Genomic DNA, 18,972 nt, shown 5'->3' with positions numbered 1-18,972 from the left:
TTTTTTTACTTTAGGAGTCACATCTCTGAAAATATAGGTGAATGGCAAAAAATCTATGACAGCAAGGAGCCACAAAGCTTTCCATTACCAGATCAATTTAATAATACATTAAATGAATTACAAAAGATGATAATTATTCGGTGCTTAAGACCAGACAAGGTAAAATGATCTGTTGTCAAGTGCTTGTACACTGTTCCATGTCTTGTAGCCTAGTTTACACTGATTGTTAAAATAACTAATCTTTTTTTCATCATATTTTATTAAGGAAGTAAATGCTACATAAAATGATACATAAAATATGCTGTCAAATATGCAGTGATGTTGAATTTATGTTAATGTTTTTTATTTACTTTTTTTACCAGATTGTTCCAGCTGTAACAACATTTGTAACTGATAAACTGGGCAAGAAATTTGTAGAGCCACCACCTTTTGATCTAACAAAAAGTTACTTAGATTCAAATTCAACAATCCCTTTAATATTTGTGTTGTCTCCAGGAGCAGATCCCATGTCTAGTAAGTACACACAGAAAGAGAAAACAAAAGCGTAGTGCAGCAGGGACCCGAATTTCCCCTTCAATACAGAATGAAGATTATTTTGCACTTTGTACAAGTAGATTTGAGTGCATCGTGTCACGCTGGTAAAACTCTGTGCTCCCTAAAAATGGAAATGATATTTTAAACTGAATAAATATTACACTCTGCATCAAACCTGTACCATATTGTACGTACATTTTAACAAAATAGTAATAAACATTTAAAAAAAATTTTCCCGACATAATTTATTTTTAATGAAGAAATGCTAAAATCTTATGCTTTCTATTTCAGGCCTCCTGAAATTTGCAAATGACAGAGAGATGGCTGGGGATAAGTTTCAGTCCATCTCATTAGGACAAGGACAAGGACCGATAGCTACAAAAATGATTCAGAATGGAATGGAAGAAGGAACCTGGGTTTGTTTACAAAATTGTCATTTAGCTGTCTCATGGATGCCGATGCTGGAGAAAATATGTGAAGAGTTTAACAGTGAAAAATGTCATCCGGTCTTCAGACTTTGGCTTACTAGTTACCCTTCACCAAAGGTACATGCATTGCCAAATACTCTGTGTTTGGGGAAAGGAAAAGTTGATAACATTTTTAGAAACTATTCATATCCCTGAATGAGCTGATAATACGGAACTTCTCTGAAGTCCAATGCGGCTGTTGGAGAGATAATTTAATCAAGAAAGGACATTTAAAAATAATTATGAACAGTAATACCAAGCTTCCTTTGTAATATTTTGGTATTGTGATGTTTTGTGTACTAGTCTGTGCAACTGCATGTTGCCAGCATATGCAATTAAGAAGTTTCTATGCTGTCACATTTTTCACATAAATTCAAAGTTTTAATTTTTTGTGGTAATTATTTGTTATTTACAGCAAGGTCTTACTTTCTTGATGCCTTTCAGATATTTTTTTAAAGCAGTTAATGTTTAATATTTAATTTCTTACAGATAATTGTTTATATAACAAACAGAAAGGAATATTGTATTGTTATACTAATATATCATCTATTCCACGCTTTCTGAATGCGGTTTTACTGGTTTTTATTTCTAGTTTCCAGTAACCATTCTGCAGAATGGAGTGAAAATGACAAATGAACCTCCTACTGGTCTCCGGTTAAACCTACTTCAGTCATTTCTTTCTGACCCTATTTCTGATCCTGCATTCTTCTCTGGATGCCCTGAAAAGGAGCTGGTAAAGTGCTTATTTATTGAGAATTTTTTTAATTATTTTTTTTTTTATCCACAGATACTAATTTCTGTCCAGTGAATATTAGAAGCTAAATTTTTTACTATTGTACAAGTTGTGTGTTGTGTGTTCAGGTTTTGCAAGGGTAAAGATGATTAGTTGATAACTAATTTGCGAAGTAATTTCATGTGGCAATACTGAAAATGGTTTCTTAGGCTTTATTAAATTACATTCATGTTACACACATATATTACGCAATATATATAAACTCTGAAGATTGATTAGTAGGGCATACCTATCATTATTGAGATGGTAAGCACTGAGAAGATCTTTTTCTGCTACCAGGGACCAGTACTGCGGTGCCCATAAGTCTTATTGATAAATGATGAGCCACTTAACTAATTGTTACTGTGAGGGAAGTGAAAAAAAGTGGGATTACTCAGAGATATGAGTATGGTAATTGATATACGTGAGTGCATCTAAGGACTTCTACTAAACAATACATCTCTATTTTATGTTTGTCTAATGAGCCTTAAAAATAAATATCTGGTGCTATTTGAATTCTTATGAATTCAGCTGCCCTTTACATGGAAGAAGAGAAAAATCTTGTGCTTGCATATGTGGCAACTATGTCCCTATTTGTTCCCAAGTCAAATAACAGCAGCATACTTAATAGTTGCCTTTATTTGTACCCAAGATGGAGAGTGGTAATCAAATGGTGTGTTGTCTCTGTAAGTTACAGAACAGCGTGACCATATAGGCTAGTTAATAATACTTTTTAGTTTTGTTTTCTCAAAGGTATGGGAGAAACTGCTCTTTGGAGTTTGTTTTTTCCATGCTCTTGTTCAGGAGAGAAGAAAATTCGGGCCTCTTGGTTGGAATATACCCTATGGATTTAATGAATCAGACTTGCGAATCAGTATCAGACAGCTGCAGGTAAAATCATCTGTTGCTACCTTTAACTCTGGTCTTGTGAAGCATAGGGTTGAGCTAATAGTCAGAAAGGATCAATATGCTCAAGTTACATCAAATGTTCATAGATTTTCATTACTTCAGTTCAGCTACAAAGGCAAGGAATGTCAGTCATATTATAAGTATTTTCCAATTTCATAATGAAATTAAATTTAAAATTGTTCTTAATGAGATTTAGATTCATACAGATGTATGGAATATAATAAGTACATATGAGTATAATAGGAGTTAAAATTGTCATATATAGCAGCTCACTGTGCTTTAAGTACTCTATGTCAGTGACAGTCACCTGTTAGGGTGGGTTTTGTAGTTAGTAGGAAGAAAATTTTTTTACACATATACTATTAGTTAAACAATGCCTCAGACTATTCTCCCTCCATAAAATAAAATGTTGAACACATTGAGTTCAAGAACACTTGACCTTGAGTCTTCTGCAGGACCTGTGTAGAAAAGTCAGGAGAGCTAAAAATATGAATTACAGAAGTTGAGGCTGAACAGTTGGAAAAGTTATCAAGAAGTTAATGAAAGAGATCAGAGGGTTGGATTGGAAGATTGGAAGAAAAATTATGTGAAATGCACATTTCTTTGACAAAATTGTCCATCTAGAAAGTTTAGACTGAAGAAACTATCATTTTATAAATATTTCAAGAATGACTTGTATTACTTATTAATTTGGATATTCATAAGAGGCTTTTACTAATAACTTCTCTTTATTTTAACAGTAATTTTACTTGAAAAAAAATTTCAAATTTTGAATTTCCAACTCTTAGGGAGAAAACTCCATGAACTGCAGTTTATGTAAAAACTGCAGCTTCCAGCCCTTGAGTCTGTAGGGCACACTGTTGGTCTGCAGATATTTCTAGAATTACTCATGTCTTCTGTTTCAGTTGTTCATAAATGAATACAGCCATGTCCCTTTTGAAGCTGTATCTTACCTAACTGGTGAATGCAACTATGGAGGTCGAGTGACAGATGACTGGGACAGGCGTTTGCTGCTGACAATGCTGGATGACTTCTATAATCCAGATATAATTGAAAATCCTCATTACACTTTTTCTCCCAGTGGCAACTATTATGCTCCACCAAAAGGCACGTACGAGGACTACATTGAGTTTATTAAGGTAAAAAGCAACAATAAGATTTTGAACTGTTATGATGTTGAGGCACTAAAAAGCAATCCTTAAAGGCTTCTCTGCATGAAAAAAGGTGGCTTTGCAGTACATTAAACGGTATGGTTAGCTTCTTGCCTGACATTCTTGTATGATCCTTGCCATGATCTAGAATGTTTCAGAAAGGGAATCAGTAAGTAGAGGTGAGGACCTAACATAAATAATCAAGAATTCCTTGGAAATGGCTTCCTATAAATGAGATGATGGCACTCTCACCTTTAATACTGTTTGCAAGTACATAGAATCATAGAACAGTTAGAATTGGAACGGACCTTAAAGATCATTGAATTCCAACCCCTTGCCATGGGCTGGGACATTTCCCACTGGACCAGGCTGCTCAAAGCCCCATCCAGCCTGGTCTTGAACACCTCCAGGGATGGGGCATCCACAGCTTCTCTGGGCAACCTGTTCCAGTGTCTCACCACCCTCACAGTAAAGAATTTCTTCCTAGTATCTAATCTAAATCTCCCCTCTTTAAATTCAAAACCATTCCCCCTTGTCCTATCACTACACTCCCTGATAAAGAGTACCTCCCTGTCTCTTCTGTAGGCCCCCTTCAGGTCCCTACCCACCTTGAATTGAAGTCACTGGTAGTTTTTCATTTAGCTTCTTAAAAAAGACTTGGATCTAATTCCTAGCATGCTGCTTTATCTCATGCTGATGTTTATTGTTTATTTTGTCTTAGAGTCTTCCTTTTAGTCAGCACCCAGAGGTATTTGGTTTGCATGAAAATGTGGATATTTCAAAAGATCTTCAGCAAACTAAGATCCTCTTTGAATCTCTGCTTTTAACGCAAGGAGGAGGCACTCAGGGAACTTCTGGAGGTGGTGACAGCACTCTTTATGAAATTGCAGATGATATTCTCAGTAAGGTATTGTATTACACCAACAACTCCGATTTATCTTTTCGAAAAACAGAAATTATTTAACTAGAATCTTCAGTGTCAAATTGATTTCATGTTGTAGGAAAAACCTCCTGGGAGGAATTTAGTGCAATATGAAAATTATAAATAGGTAGGACACAGAGAGAGAAAATGGAGCAAACACAACTTGGAAAAACAGTTGATTCATTCATGTGAACAACTTTCACATTAATAAAATTGAAATGTATTTGTAACTTTTCATGGTATGAAAAAATCTAAGTGTTTTTTAAAAAAAACCACTAATTTTTATTTGGATTAAACTATTAAAGACTGTATTGATAATAGAGTCATCAGGAGGTTTAATGGTATCTGTTACTCTGCAATTTTTCATATGTGCATACTTGTAATATAATACCGATGCATAATGATATATGGAATGCATTTCAAATAAGTTGTCATTTACAGCTTCCAAATGATTTTGACATTGAAGACTGCCTGAGTAAATATCCTGTGAGGTATGAAGAAAGTATGAACACTGTGCTGGTGCAAGAAATGGAAAGATTTAACAAGTAAGAGTGTTATATTTTATTAAATGTAACCGAAAAATTCCTTTTGCAGAAAAAGTTTTCCTGCGAATCAGACTTTGTAAACCCTGTGTTGTGTGAAATATTTTATTTATTTTGTGCCCTTCTAATTGCCTGCAGTGATTTCTGCAGCGCAAGCACCATTACTTCTTATAGAAGATCAGAATGTAGGATACATGTCAGGAAAAATGATTAGTGCTGAAGTGAACTGAAAGAGAAAAATGCATGATAGAAGAAGAATGCACTTGAAAGAGAGAATGTGAACAGTTTTTTTATGTTCCTTTTTGGTTTTTAACTTCAGTTTCACCGTCTTTATCTTTGATTATATTTTATTTTCTTCATATTTCTGACCTGTCGGGTAAAGGGGTTAGGAACTGTAATACACGCAGAGTTATAGTTAATGAAACCTTTTCCTTGATAGTTGGCAGTGTTTCTGCTGATTTCTTTATTGTCTCATATGCTTCTGTTTGATTTTTTTCCTTTTGTATTCCTTTCCTGATGCCTTTCTTCCTATACCTTATTTTCACAATTATTCTCCTAGGATTACAAACCTATAATTGCTTCTATTTTTCTTTTTGGATCCACAGACTGTCTTGTCACTTTGTTTCCTAACTTTCTTTTGTATCTTTGCCTGCTCCTCCATTCTTTCTTCCCTGTTTTTCTCTGTCCTCCTTCTTTTCTATTTGTCTTTTCATGTCTCCCACTTAATTTTCTCCCAAACTTTCAGTAATGCTCTTTGGCCTGTGGTCTCCAAGTTTTCCTTTGTTGCAGATCCTACCCACCTCTTCTTTTGTAATCTAAACCTTTTTCCTTCATCTAGTAAATGGTGTAAACATTTGGTGTTCCAAATGTATCCTCTTACCAAACAATACAAGAGTGTATCAGAGATAACAAAATAATTTATTAAACTGTTCCTAGTCTTAAATAAAACAGCACAAATGCATAAACCCATGACTTTATGCACATGGCTAATTACGCAGTTAGATAGGAGCTATACAAGTCCTATAGATGGTTCCATAATCCAATTTGGTCTTTTTTACCAGTGAGCATATTGTGTTGTACAAATCATGCAAGATGTGTGAAAGTTTTGTTTTATTTCTTAATTCTAGTTTAATCCGAACTATTCGTGTTACACTAATCAACCTGAAGAAAGCCATTAAAGGACTGGTTGTTATGGATGCTGAACTGGAGGCTCTGTGTGGCAGCCTACTTATTGGAAAAGTTCCTGAGAACTGGGCGAAACGTTCATACCCAAGTCTAAAACCATTAGGGAGCTATATTCTAGATTTTCTAGAGAGGCTGAAATTTTTACAGGTAACGTACAAGAGACTATATGACCAATTATTTAATCTGCTTTTTCATATAATTTGCCTTTTACATTAAAGGAGTATTGGGAAGGGAGTAGTAGACTTCACTTAGATTTTCTGAGTATAGTTATGTAGAAAATGGTCAAACAATATGGGATTTGTCTCTTTGTGATTACTGAATGTGTTACCTTCCTCTTTCCAGGATTGGTATGAATTAGGGAAGCCCACGGTTTTTTGGCTGTCGGGGTTCTTTTTCACTCAAGCTTTCTTAACTGGAGCTATGCAAAACTATGCCAGGAAGCACAGGATCCCTATTGACCTTCTCGGATATGAATTTCAGGTAGAGATAAATTATAAATGCATATTTTATTAATCTGAGTCCTGATGTTGTGCTAAAATGTAGTAAGTAAATCCTGACTGGAAGGTTCATTTTGCGAATAACTCACTGCAATTTGAACACATAGATTTCATTCTTTGGTAAAGCTGGCACGTTAAATAACATCTGTGAAAGAGGTGTATTAAAAGTAGTTCTGTCATTGGAAAACAGTCTATAGAGTACATATAGTCTATATAACAGTCTATAGAGTACATATTTGTCTGTGTGATTAAAGCCTTTTATAACCTACAATAAAGGTAATGTAAAAACCCACAGAAATCTACTATCTTTATGGGTTTGTATAAAAGTAGTACTGAAAAGAAGTTATCACTGTATTCTCATTTTGGATTGATCTTCTGAAAATTGGCTGTTGGCATAATACCTCAAAAAGCAAACAGCTGCAAAAGTTTAATAACGTGGAACACTTATTTCTTGTAGGTTATTCCTCAGGATACTGCTGATACAGCACCAGAAGATGGTGTTTATATCCGAGGATTATTTTTAGATGGAGCTCGCTGGGACAGGACCAAGTCAGTAACAAAGTGTTTTACTGTAATTCAGGAAAGCTTTCTTAGGTGCTCAAACAAGATTTGTTTAAATATTTTCATATTATTGAAATTATGCACCAAATGAAATACCCTTTCATGCATGGAAAATGGGAAAGAAAATTTAAAAACCCCAAGCAAGCAACAACCTAAAAGCCGTTTTTGTTTTAACACCAAGCCACAAATAATTTCTTTGTTGCTTTCTCTCACCAGGGGAATATTAGCTGAGCAGTATCCCAAAATGCTCTTTGATACGATGCCAATCATTTGGATAAAGCCAAGTGAGTATAATTTCTTTGAAGTGTGAACTATTCATCAAGAAATTGCAACAGTGAATTCTTTTTCTATAGAAATTCAAGTCTCCTTATCCTCACCAGAGTATGCAAATTTGACCACAATTCTCGTGCATCTGACCTATGACCTCTACATAAAAAATTGGGCCTGCTGGATTGACTAAGTCTCATCTCATCTGAGCAATAAGCTTCTCCCTCTCTCCACAGATGTTTATAATTATGGATTAGACAAAAGGACTAGTTAAACAATTTTTTATAAATATGTCTAGGTGCTACCCCATCTAATTTTCAACTAGAAGTTAATTTGGGGAGGAAAGCACATGATACTTGACTTCCTAGTTCTACTCAAGTTGAAGAGAACTTTTAATTGATTTACAGAGACATGATTTACCTCACATGATTTAGCAAGGTTTGCTCAGGTTATTTTTAGGTGCTATGTTAGTCATCTGTTGTACTATTAAGATATTTTCCATAGTTCTTTCTTTCTTTCTTTGATCAGGAGCAGTAAATCCGTGTTTTAATTTATTCACTGAAGCAGGACTTTCAATAGCAACTGTTGCAACTTAGATGGTATTGCCTAATAGGCAGTTTTACAAAGTTTCCAATTTTTCTGCCTGTGTTTGTTCTTGAGGTTGGATGAATCTGTTCAGACATGCATGATTTTAGACTGTGCATGTAAGCAGCATAGGCGTATGAAGAGTTGCTGCAGAGTTGCGTGCTTGGGTCGCAGGTGGCTTGAATTGCAGTTAGGTTCTGTGGTTACGGGACCAGAATTCTTGAGGAGCTGGTAAATACCCCTGTATAAACTATGCTTTAACTATGTAACTATTCAGATTTTAACCTGTCCTTGAATGATTACAAAGCTGATGGACTCACAGAAAGGCATTGAATTGGAAACAAATTGTAGTTAAATTATTTGGGTTTGAAAACAAAAGAATCCACAGAAGAAAACACACCAAAAAAGCCAGATAATTTTATTATGTTACAAAATAAGTTTGCATTTTTGTTTACCTTGAAAACTATTCCTGCAAAGACTTAATAGATGAGTGTAGATTTTTATTCAGATCTGCTGAATGTAATATATTATTTTTGGGTTTTTTTGAAGCTGCAAAATCGGACATAAAGAAATCTAATGCATATGTTTGCCCACTCTACAAGACAAGCGAGCGTAAAGGAGTCTTATCTACTACTGGACATTCCACTAACTTTGTCATTGCTTTGACGCTGAACACGGATAAACCAGTTCAACACTGGATCAAGCGAGGTGTTGCGTTGCTCTGCCAGCTGGATGACTGACTTCGGACAGTTCAGAAACAAACTTCACAAGATCTTGTTCTTTTTGTTGGCTCACAGAGGAAGCGGCACATACTGTGTAAAAGAAACATCTGAATTTTTTATATTAAGAGAGGCATGCAAGTGTTTTCTGATCCTCAATATTGTGTCTTACATATGTATTTTATTAGCATCTTTACAATCTATAAAATATACTGTTAGGATTTTAGACTATGGTAATATTATTAATATGTAAACATCAATTTTAGTCATTACTTGAATATCAGAAATTATATATTAATGGAAAATGGAAATAGACTGCACTTTGAGAGAAATCTTATAGTTGATAAACTTGAAGCATTAAGAGTGCTGAATCCTATGAGTGCAAAGCTAGTAGGTAGTAAATTTGGGGGTTTCATTCTGGGATTTATAGATTTAGCCTATGTTCTGTCAAAGCAACAGTGAAGACTGTGGCACAAGAAATCATTTAACTTTCTATAGTAAGTATTTCTGATGCCTTCCTGCTCAGCAAATTCATCTTTTCAGGACCTAATTCAGATATTCTGATTGTTTTAAGGATTTTTTTCCAAATAGTTTCTGTGAAGAATAAATTATAAAATCTCCCTTATGACTACCTGCTGTAAAATGTTATCTTTTTCATTATTAGTCCAGAGGAGTAGTCCAGTTTCAATTCCTTCACCGATTCTGTGCTTTTCTTTCTATAAAAAAAAAAAAAAAAATTACTCAAGCATTCTTCCTAGATCTCCTCTAGCAAAGAACTGTTTCTGCCTTGCATTGACACAGCCATCATCCTTTCTTTGTAAGCATCCCTCCATAAAATACAGTAGTAGTAAATTAAGCACACGAAAGTCTCACTCCATCCTACTGTTGCTATTATAACCAGGCATCGATGACCTTCCTTTCCCTGCTTATCATATGTTACACTGGCAGAAGTTTTCAGTGTAGGTCTATCTTTCTGAAACTGTGCTTTACCCTTTAATGGCTCTATATGTTTGTCTTTTTTTGTTGGGTTTTTTTTCTATTTATATTAATGTGTGAATTGTGATTAAACCATTAGAAACACATAGTAAGTTTTAATGGAGTTCTTGCTTGATTTTATTTGCTTATTTACTTTTATTATTTTTAGTTTTTCTTTTTACACTGTCTTACTCTTTTAAGTAAGCTCCTAATGGTATCTTCTGTTTACTCTCTTAGGAAAGCACTAATGAATTTTCTTTCCATAATGTAATAGTTACTACTTATAGTTCTTAAATTCTCATTCCAAAAACTTTTAATGAGTATTTTTACAAGGAAACTGGACTTTTAATTCTTTCTTTTGCTGACACCATTTGTCAGGTCAGATTATTAAGCATAACTAACCTATATGAAAGAAACATGGAGAAAGTCCCAGAGTATCTTATGATCGGGTATTTATAGTGAGCTATTAATGGACATAGGCTCTACAGAGATCATTTTCAGTCCTGAAAATATCACTTTCAACTTAAGAATCACTTCTTCAAAGTGTGATGTCTTCCCTCTTTCAGAAGGTGAGGAAAACCAATGTATTTTCTCAATTCATAGAAAATTAGTAATCATTTTACAAGAAAGAAATAATCTAGATTTGAAATGTTTATATACTCATCGTACTATGGGTATAATGAAATATAGTTACTTGTCTGTATGTTTTGTTAACATATTTCTCTTTTTTGCTACATGTGCAATTACAGAGCAAGACCTTGCAATCACACATTAGGTGGATCAGGTAACAAATTAAATGACGCAGGTTTGTTATGAATTACTGCTGCTTAACTTTAAGATGCTTCTGTAATTATTCCAAACTTTTTAAGTAGCATGTTTACAGCTCCCTTCATTTTGCTGTGCTCATTCATTTTAATAGTATATTTATTTGCTTTCAGTTTTACTTATTTTATTTTACTTTGCCCTGTATTTTTGGTTGGTTTTTTGGGCCAACTCTCTTGAAAGACAGAAGTGGAAGTTTTGATAAGGTAAAACACAAGAGTTCTGAGCCTAACAGAACATCTGTGATTTTAGTCTATAATAGCATGTAGCTGAATATACCAAAGAACAGTGTGACTGCTTATGCATGTAACAGTGTACATCTACACACATTATACTATTTAATGATTTATTTGATAATTTATAATTTTTTATGATTTTGTCTTAAATTTTAACATTTAGAGTTAACAAATAGTGTCAATGGGTTTTATTACTATGCTCCATTGGTTGTATTACAATTTTAAAAGGGTAAAAATATTTTTAATTGAACCCTTTCAATTTGACAAAGTTTTTTTAAACTAATGCAATTCTTAACTCTGGTTGTTTTTTTTAACTCCATTGTGGTTACACCCGTGTGTTTTATTTCTACCTGTATCTGCTTATATATTGTTGCAGTATTTTTCATATATAAATATGCCTTACAAGTATTAGAAAAAAAAACAGGCATGCATTGATGAAGAATGCAGAATTCTAAGTTTATTGGTTCTAAATGGCTGTAGATTATGTACATGAGGTGGTAAAGCTGGTCTTTTTTTAAGCATGGAGTTTGATGTTTCAGGTGGCAGGCTGATACACATAATAGCACAAATCTACAGTACTTTTTTGACTATGAGATAAAGCCCGAATGATATCTTGTTGAAACGGTTTGAACAAAAGCTGTTATTAAAAGAATTCATGTCCTTCACTTGCCCTTCACTTCCAGGCACTCTGTGAACAGACTGAAAAAACATGCCAAATCTTATTGTGCATCTGTTTTCCTACTAAGGAAACATCGGAGCATGATGATATTTGAGTGTCTAAAAGGCTGAAGAGGGGATAACTATTTATCTGAAAACTTAAGTTTTACTTATTTTTGTTGCTTTCTAATAAGTAATGCCAGAACGAGTAGCTATTCTGTATGTTCAGTCTGTGGAACAGAGATAAAAGCTAGCATGTGCTATTGGAATAGAAAACTTTTACTCTGTTCTAAACAGAATAACTTTTTGCAGTGCAAACTTAAATATTTGGGAGAAGGCTGCAGCTTGAGATGAAGTTCCGATTCATTTATTTTAAACTGTGTTTCATTTCTCTTGATACTTAAATAGTGATTGCTATTTCTATTACTCCAGATTTAACCTGAAGATTTAACATCTGCTTCCAATTAAAAAACAGTGTTTCCCTACAAAAGGTGATCCAAGTTGTGCTGATTTGGCATGTATAATTCTACATACATGTTTGATGATGATTCTGATGATGAAATCCCTACACAACACGCTATTCAGGAAAGCTTACAAGATAGGCATAAAATTGAAACAAGTGGCAGTGTGACAGAGGATGAAAGGTAATAAGCTATTACTTCTATTTTGGGTGTTTACTTGGCATTATTATAAGGATGTAGTAACCTTATTTTCCTTTGTCACTCTGTGTGTTGGAATGGTCTGACCTTGTCTCATAGATACTGGGAACCACTGGTAGCTCACTTGTTCTGAGTTCTCCCTGAAAAAGTATACTCATTTCCTTGAAAATATTGAATGTATGAAACTTTCAGGTGACGTCTTACATCAACATCTAAACGAGTACGAGGCTTGATGAAGAAGATAAATATGTGATGTAAAGTAGATTGATATGGTAGCTTTCACTCATTTTAGTATTTAATTATTAGGCTTTGTGTAAAAAAGCCAATATTTATAGTAGCAGGGGAAGACCAACAAAAAAAATGTTTTAATGTGTTAAACCCTGACAAAATTTACGTAACTTATGGAAATCTAACATGTAGTCTAGGCTTGAGTATTTAAATTAAGGTATAACTTAATTGATTACATTCACATTAATTTTTACTTCTCATTTTACTTTTGTTCTGTTTCTGCAGTTTCCAGTATTTTGCAAGTGAAGAACATGAAAAGATAATTGCAGCAATTCGGACAGTTAAGTACAAATACACTGCACCAATCCTATACTCCTAGGAATCCCTTGGATATTTTATTGTTGAGCAATGCCTACATTTTAGGTGTTTGGTCACCTGATTTAAGTGCATTTTTTCTTCATACGGTCTTGGGAGGAATAAGGCAACTGAAAACAGCACACCCAAAAGCTAACTTATTAGATAGGAACATAGTAATAGAGTGGGTTCAAATGTCACTCTTCTCATATTCCCTTGCTTCATCCCCTGGAATTAGGGGACAAATCCAGAACCTTTCTTGTAAAATAAACAACAAGATGGCAAGCCCTCAGTCAGTTAATACTTCCTAAAAGCATTTCTCCGAGATACCCAGATGAAAATCCCTTCTCTACCTGAAGAGTGTTCCAGAATTGTTCCTTAACTGCCAAAATTTAGTGTATTTCTCTACGAGATGCTCTTAGTCTGCGCTCCTGAAACTTCTACATTTTGAGGTGTGATCAATTTATATATTGAGTCACTGAAATAAGTAAACTATAAACATAATTAGTAAAGTTATTAGGACAGTTGTCTGGCAGTGGGGATGCTTGCAGTCCAGTCTTTATACATGTCATAGTAAGTACAGATATTTAGTGGACTGGAGTAGGAATCAAGAAACCAAGTCTTTTGTCCCATACACTATGAAGAATGTGCCTAAACCATAATTAGACTTGCTTTCTGGCTTTATGAATATATAATTCTTCCATATGTAGGAGAACTTCAGCAGCAGAGATAAGAGGTCTGTTCCCTCACCCTATAGTTGCAGGTAACAGGAGGGCAGACTGCCTTCTCCCAGGAATGATGGGATAAAAAATATGAGCAGAAACTAGGCCTCTACTTAAACAGGCTTTCCAGCCAAGGAAGTTTTGCTGTTTCTTGATGAGATATAAAATTGCAAACATAATCAGCTATGTTGATTAAAGTTCCAGTAAGATTGTTAGTAAAAGTGGGAATAACAAGATAGCTCTCATCCTGTTAAATTGGCTTCGTTTTACTTTTCCCAAACTAAATATTTTTCCAACAGTTTCACTATGACACCTATTTACTTCATACATTAAACTTTTATGCACTATTGCTCATAAAAGAGAATTATATTTGAAATAATTAGTCATATTAATTATAAGTATTTTCAGTGTATAATTCAAAATGCTTTGTGAGTCAATGTCAGTCATATATTCCATTCATGTAAACCACCCTCTGAAAAAAAATTGCTCTGATAAAGTTGTTTTTCTAGATATGGTAATGGGATAAATGACACTCAGTATGTTCGTTGCCTGAATTTTCTTTTATTATGAGTAATGGGATATATGTCTGTCTTAAAATATCGCAGGCCAAGAAGAGGCCTTGATGAAGTTGGTGAAGCACAGTTCTGCTTTTGAAGAAGTGGATCAGCAAGGCTGGCTTCCTGTGCACGAAGCTGCAGCACAGCTAAATACGAACATCCTTGAAATAACTTTGAAAGGTACGGAATCCTTGTGGTTTTCCACCAAAAAGTTTTACAAATTCAGGTTTGATGAATGATCCAGCTTCAAACGTGTTCTGCTTTTCTGTGTTTCAGCCTCCCGTGCTGTTACGTGGGAACAGACCACTCTAAAAGGGGAAACACCTCTCTTGGTGGCAGTAAGAAATTGCTTTGTAGACAACGTCCGCGTTCTCCTGCTCAATGGCTGTGATCCCAATGTTAAGAATGAAGAGGGAGATTCTCCTTTAGTTATAGGTGAATACCTTATTTAGGGGTGGAGAGGTGAGGGAGTGAGGTGAGGTTATAGTTACACATTTTATGTTTCAGTTTCACATATTTGACTTCAAATCAATATCTAAAATATTTTGCTGTAAAGAGACAAAAAACCATTAATCTCAGTATTGAATGTGTCTGCCCCTGTTTAGATGATACCAAGGCTTTAAATCAGCTGACAATTCCAAGTTAGGGACTGTTGCCATAAAGTTCTTAGCATTATTTATTAATTAAAGTATTATTTATTAATTAAAGTATTATCCTGCTCTACTGAAGTATGGGAAACACAGAACTAGGAGAAACTAAAAATCTTTCCCCAGAGTCTGATCCAATGTAGGGGTCTCCGGATGCTTATCATTTTCCATCCCTCAGTTGCAAAGAGTTTGAAGCTCAGGTTGAACATACATCTTTTTCCTCAAAGATTCAAATAGCTTTGTCCATGAAGTGCCCGAGTGTCTTCCTCTGCTTTATTTGGCATCATTTGTGCAGTGGTGCCAGGTAACCAAGTCCTCCTGCTTCTTCATGCTATTACTGTTTTTCGTGTCTACAGGCATAAAACGTTCATATTCTCTGCTTACATGGTATCTCCTTCATAGCATCAGCTTCTCTTTCTCCAAAAACCATCTTAATGGGTTTTAATTTTCAAAAACTGTAGAAAACCAGCCTGATTTATCTGCATTATTTACGTACATTATGCTTTAGAGCATAAGACAGTGTTTGTCCCTGTTCAGACATTGTTGGAATTAATCCAAATATGACAAGGGAAGAAGTGAGCCAGGCCTAAATTCTGGGTTCATTTATCTTTTAATTTTTTTGATTGAAGAAGGTCCCATCCTAGTATCAATCTTAGCATGAATGCCATTTTAATTTAATCATGCACAATAACTGTAATTCTTGATTTGTAAAGAACTAGTCCTAATTTTGCTAATTTTATCAAAAATGTTCTATGTTCGTTTCATTTGCTTCCCCCAGTTTGGGCTATGATGCTATCATTCTTACTGAGTCCTAGCCAAAAAAAGGAAAGTGTGTTCTCATTATCTGGGTTCTAAAGGAGCACAGGAAGTTTATTGGCAAACCTGTGAGTTTTTTGGTATGGAAGGGTGTTTTTTTCCAAATTATTGTTAAAGGAAGAGGAAAAAGTCTACCTATCTGTAGGATCCTCAATCCATACCTTTGAATAACTAAAGCTTCTAGTCAGGGGCCCCTGCTTAATAAAGGTGCAAAGAATTCCTAGACATTTTTGAAGTGCACTGTATTAAATTCCACCATCCCCCAAGAAGGGGATGTAAGGGATTTATCTAAAGCAGCCATGTAGGCTACAGATAACGGGACGTCACAGGTTGCAGTGTGCTGCCAATGGTATTTCAAGCAGCTGTGGCATATGAAGCTTCTCTGCCTAATCTGCCTCTGTGAAGGGCACTCACTGTTCTACCCCACACAGCCTGGAAGATCAAAGAGAGGAGGGAAAGGTGTTGCCTACTCATTCCTCACTGGAGCCAATGCAAATTACTCTTTTAAGATCCTCACTGACTTAACCGATCAGGCCTATTAAGCTAAGAAGATATATGACACAGTCATTTTAAACTTCGTTTAATATTATGATAACTGCTTATGAAGATTAAATTGCACTCTGAGCAGGCCAGCTCTGGACCATTGAAAGTCCCTATATATGATCTCCATCTAGTGGCAAGGAAAGTTGCGGTCTGTTGCATTACCAAACAACACAGGTTTACAGAGAGAAAGAGATTACCATAAAATTACTGATTTGTATAGTTAACATTATCCTGGAGACAAAGAACAGACTTGTTGATAAGTCAAACCTTTCAGTGTAGTGTGACATTTCTCAGTGTATAAATAGCACTGCCAGGAACAGGTCAAGCTTTCCTGGGCTGCCACATAACAGAAGCCATAGTGCCTAGAATAGCAGTGAATAACATTCTGGCTGATACTTCACTTATTGTCTTACAGCAACTAAACATGATTCATATGAGATTGCCTCCTTGTTGATAAGTTCTGGTGCAAAAGTGAATTTGCAGTGTGTCCACAAGAGGACTGCTTTACATGAGGCAGCCAAACTAGGCAGGAAGAGCCTGGTGAAGCTTCTCCTTCGTTCTGGAGCAGATCCTGACCCTCGCAGTGGGTATGGGCTCACACCTCTAGCACTGGCTGCACAGGCTGGGCATACAGAAATTATGGAGCTCTTACTGCAAAAAGGTGAGTTTATTATATGGAATGTTATAGGAAGGGAAGGTTTGGGGTGGGCGGGTCTTTCTTGCCAGTGCTGTAAGCATCTGATGGGATGGTGTAAAGAAGACGTGTACACAGACATATTCATTCTATCTAAAGTAGTTAGCCTATTTATACACATTTTTATTAGCCTTCCGAAAGTTCCGTGATTGAGTCAAAACTAGTTATTGTAAGATAAGCCTTCAGAAATAGCAGCAGAGGTAACTTTCCTTACTAAAGACGATTAAATGCTGTCTGCAGCGAAGGATTGTTGTGACGTAGTTAAGTAAAGGCCTGAAAGAGACTACATATTTATAATATTCAAATAGTTTTTCAATATTTTAGTGAATAGGCGTAATTGCTTTTAAATGCAATATTGTTTTTTCACGTAGACAGGTCACCTTAGGGAAGGCCTGACAAGACATTTATGGTGGAGAATTTTATATGATGGCTCAGCAGCACTGGAACTGGATTGTATGAACTGTTTTGATACTGAACTATGTTGTACATAAGCCAAAACCCAGTTATTTGTATGAATAAGAACCAAAGCCCTCACTTGCCCAGTTCTGGCATCATCTTATTGTGTGATTGTATTCAAAGCAATTTGGACCTTCTTGTTCCCAGGATCAAGGATCCGACATGGTTTATGCTCACGGTGTTTATTTGGTGAAGAATATTATCCACAATATCGTGTCACTGGAGGGTTGAAGATACTAATTACTGCTGGATATTTATAGTGAGTACTGTGAAAATCCTTGATTGATTCTTGATCCTTGATGCTTCTTTCCAGGTGCGGATGTTCTTTCACAGGCAAAGGATTGTGCTTCTGTATTATTTGAAGCTGCAGGAGGAGGAAACCCAGAATCTCTGAGTCTTTTACTAGAATATGGGGCTGATGCCAATGTGCCAAAGCACTCGGGTCATTTGCCAATCCACAGAGCTGCGTATAGAGGACACTTTCTGTGAGTTAATATACTTAAAAATCAAGTAATGATGACACCAGAGATACTAATTTTGCTAGTTCTGTCTTATTCAAAGCAGGCAGAAAATCTTTAGTTTTGTAGAAGGAATTCTTTTTTGATTCCTTCATGTAAATTCATGTAAATATGAATTTTCTGTGTCTGAATGCAAGAGACCAGTCAGGATAAAATCTTCTTAGGATGCTAATTCCTATAGTGCTTCCACACTTGTCACAAATAGTGTCCAGTCTGATGCTGAGGTTCTTGGGACATCCTTACTGTCTTTGGGTATGCCTCATCTCTACCCCGTCACAGGAAGGTAAACGTACTAAATAATGAAATAGACTTGGGGCATAAGAGTTTTCCCTGCTTTAAAGACAGGAAGGTCACTGGAAGATATTTATACTAAAATCACAGTAAGTGAGAAAATTCTTCAGTACTAGGAATGTTGCATTGTGGTTAAGAATATGAGAATTCTTAATTCTTATGTGACTATTTTATATATATTAATTTATTTATTATATATATTAATTAAATAGTATTTTAAATTTAATGTATTTATATAATATATATTGTATCTATTCATATTATATTATATTAATTCCCTAATTCCTATAGATTAAGCAATAACACTGTGCTCTCAACAGCCAGGAAAAGCTTCTGTTGAGAAGGAATCATTATTCCTCTAGCAAGGAATGGGGTTGTTAAGGAATAATAGTATAATAGAATAATATTTTATATGTGGTAGGTGTAAAGTCGTTATCCATTGCTGGGTAGGAGTTTAAGTGTTAGCAATTAAAGCCAATGCAGAGGTATAGCATGCCATGGTACTGAGTTGGTAGATTCATCATGATCTATGTGGTAGGTGTAAAGTCGTTATCCATTGCTGGGTAGGAGTTTAAGTGTTAGCAATTAAAGCCAATGCAGAGGTATAGCATGCCATGGTACTGAGTTGGTAGATTAAGACAGTTGAATACAATCATGATGAATTCTGAAGCCCAGCAACGCAGAGA

At 35.2% G+C, this 18,972-nt stretch overlaps 2 protein-coding genes across 8 annotated transcripts in view; both read left to right on the top strand.

Annotated features, from left to right (window-relative positions):
- The window catches only part of DNAH12 (dynein, axonemal, heavy chain 12), a 71,615-nt gene extending 61,455 nt beyond the window's left edge, over positions 1-10,160 (top strand). The window contains exons 62-74 of the mRNA XM_014943279.1: positions 15-159; positions 363-513; positions 826-1,079; positions 1,594-1,734; positions 2,527-2,664; positions 3,588-3,821; positions 4,555-4,740; positions 5,197-5,300; positions 6,425-6,629; positions 6,825-6,962; positions 7,437-7,528; positions 7,757-7,824; positions 8,942-10,160. Coding sequence (XP_014798765.1) covers positions 15-159; positions 363-513; positions 826-1,079; positions 1,594-1,734; positions 2,527-2,664; positions 3,588-3,821; positions 4,555-4,740; positions 5,197-5,300; positions 6,425-6,629; positions 6,825-6,962; positions 7,437-7,528; positions 7,757-7,824; positions 8,942-9,132 — 2,047 coding nt within the window. The 3' untranslated portion in view covers positions 9,133-10,160. The remainder of the gene's footprint in view (positions 1-14; positions 160-362; positions 514-825; positions 1,080-1,593; positions 1,735-2,526; positions 2,665-3,587; positions 3,822-4,554; positions 4,741-5,196; positions 5,301-6,424; positions 6,630-6,824; positions 6,963-7,436; positions 7,529-7,756; positions 7,825-8,941) is intronic.
- A 411-nt stretch (positions 10,161-10,571) lies between these two features.
- The window catches only part of ASB14 (ankyrin repeat and SOCS box containing 14), a 37,836-nt gene continuing 29,435 nt past the window's right edge, over positions 10,572-18,972 (top strand). For all 7 annotated transcript variants that reach the window (XR_001412179.1, XR_001412178.1, XR_001412175.1 and 4 more), the window contains exons 1-7: positions 10,572-10,655; positions 12,234-12,445; positions 12,974-13,029; positions 14,370-14,501; positions 14,598-14,756; positions 16,743-16,988; positions 17,791-17,962. Coding sequence is in view for 2 of the 7 variants with exons in the window: in XM_014943175.1 (XP_014798661.1) it covers positions 12,318-12,445; positions 12,974-13,029; positions 14,370-14,501; positions 14,598-14,756; positions 16,743-16,988; positions 17,791-17,962 (893 nt within the window). In the remaining 5 variants the exon portion in view is untranslated. The remainder of the gene's footprint in view (positions 10,656-12,233; positions 12,446-12,973; positions 13,030-14,369; positions 14,502-14,597; positions 14,757-16,742; positions 16,989-17,790; positions 17,963-18,972) is intronic.

The sequence above is a fragment of the Calidris pugnax genome, unplaced genomic scaffold (genome assembly GCF_001431845.1).
Source record: "Calidris pugnax isolate Ruff unplaced genomic scaffold, ASM143184v1 scaffold128, whole genome shotgun sequence".
NCBI classification, from domain to species: domain Eukaryota; kingdom Metazoa; phylum Chordata; class Aves; order Charadriiformes; family Scolopacidae; genus Calidris; species Calidris pugnax.
Note: the sequence above shows the minus strand (reverse complement) of the source record. Positions and strands in the feature narration are given on the sequence as shown.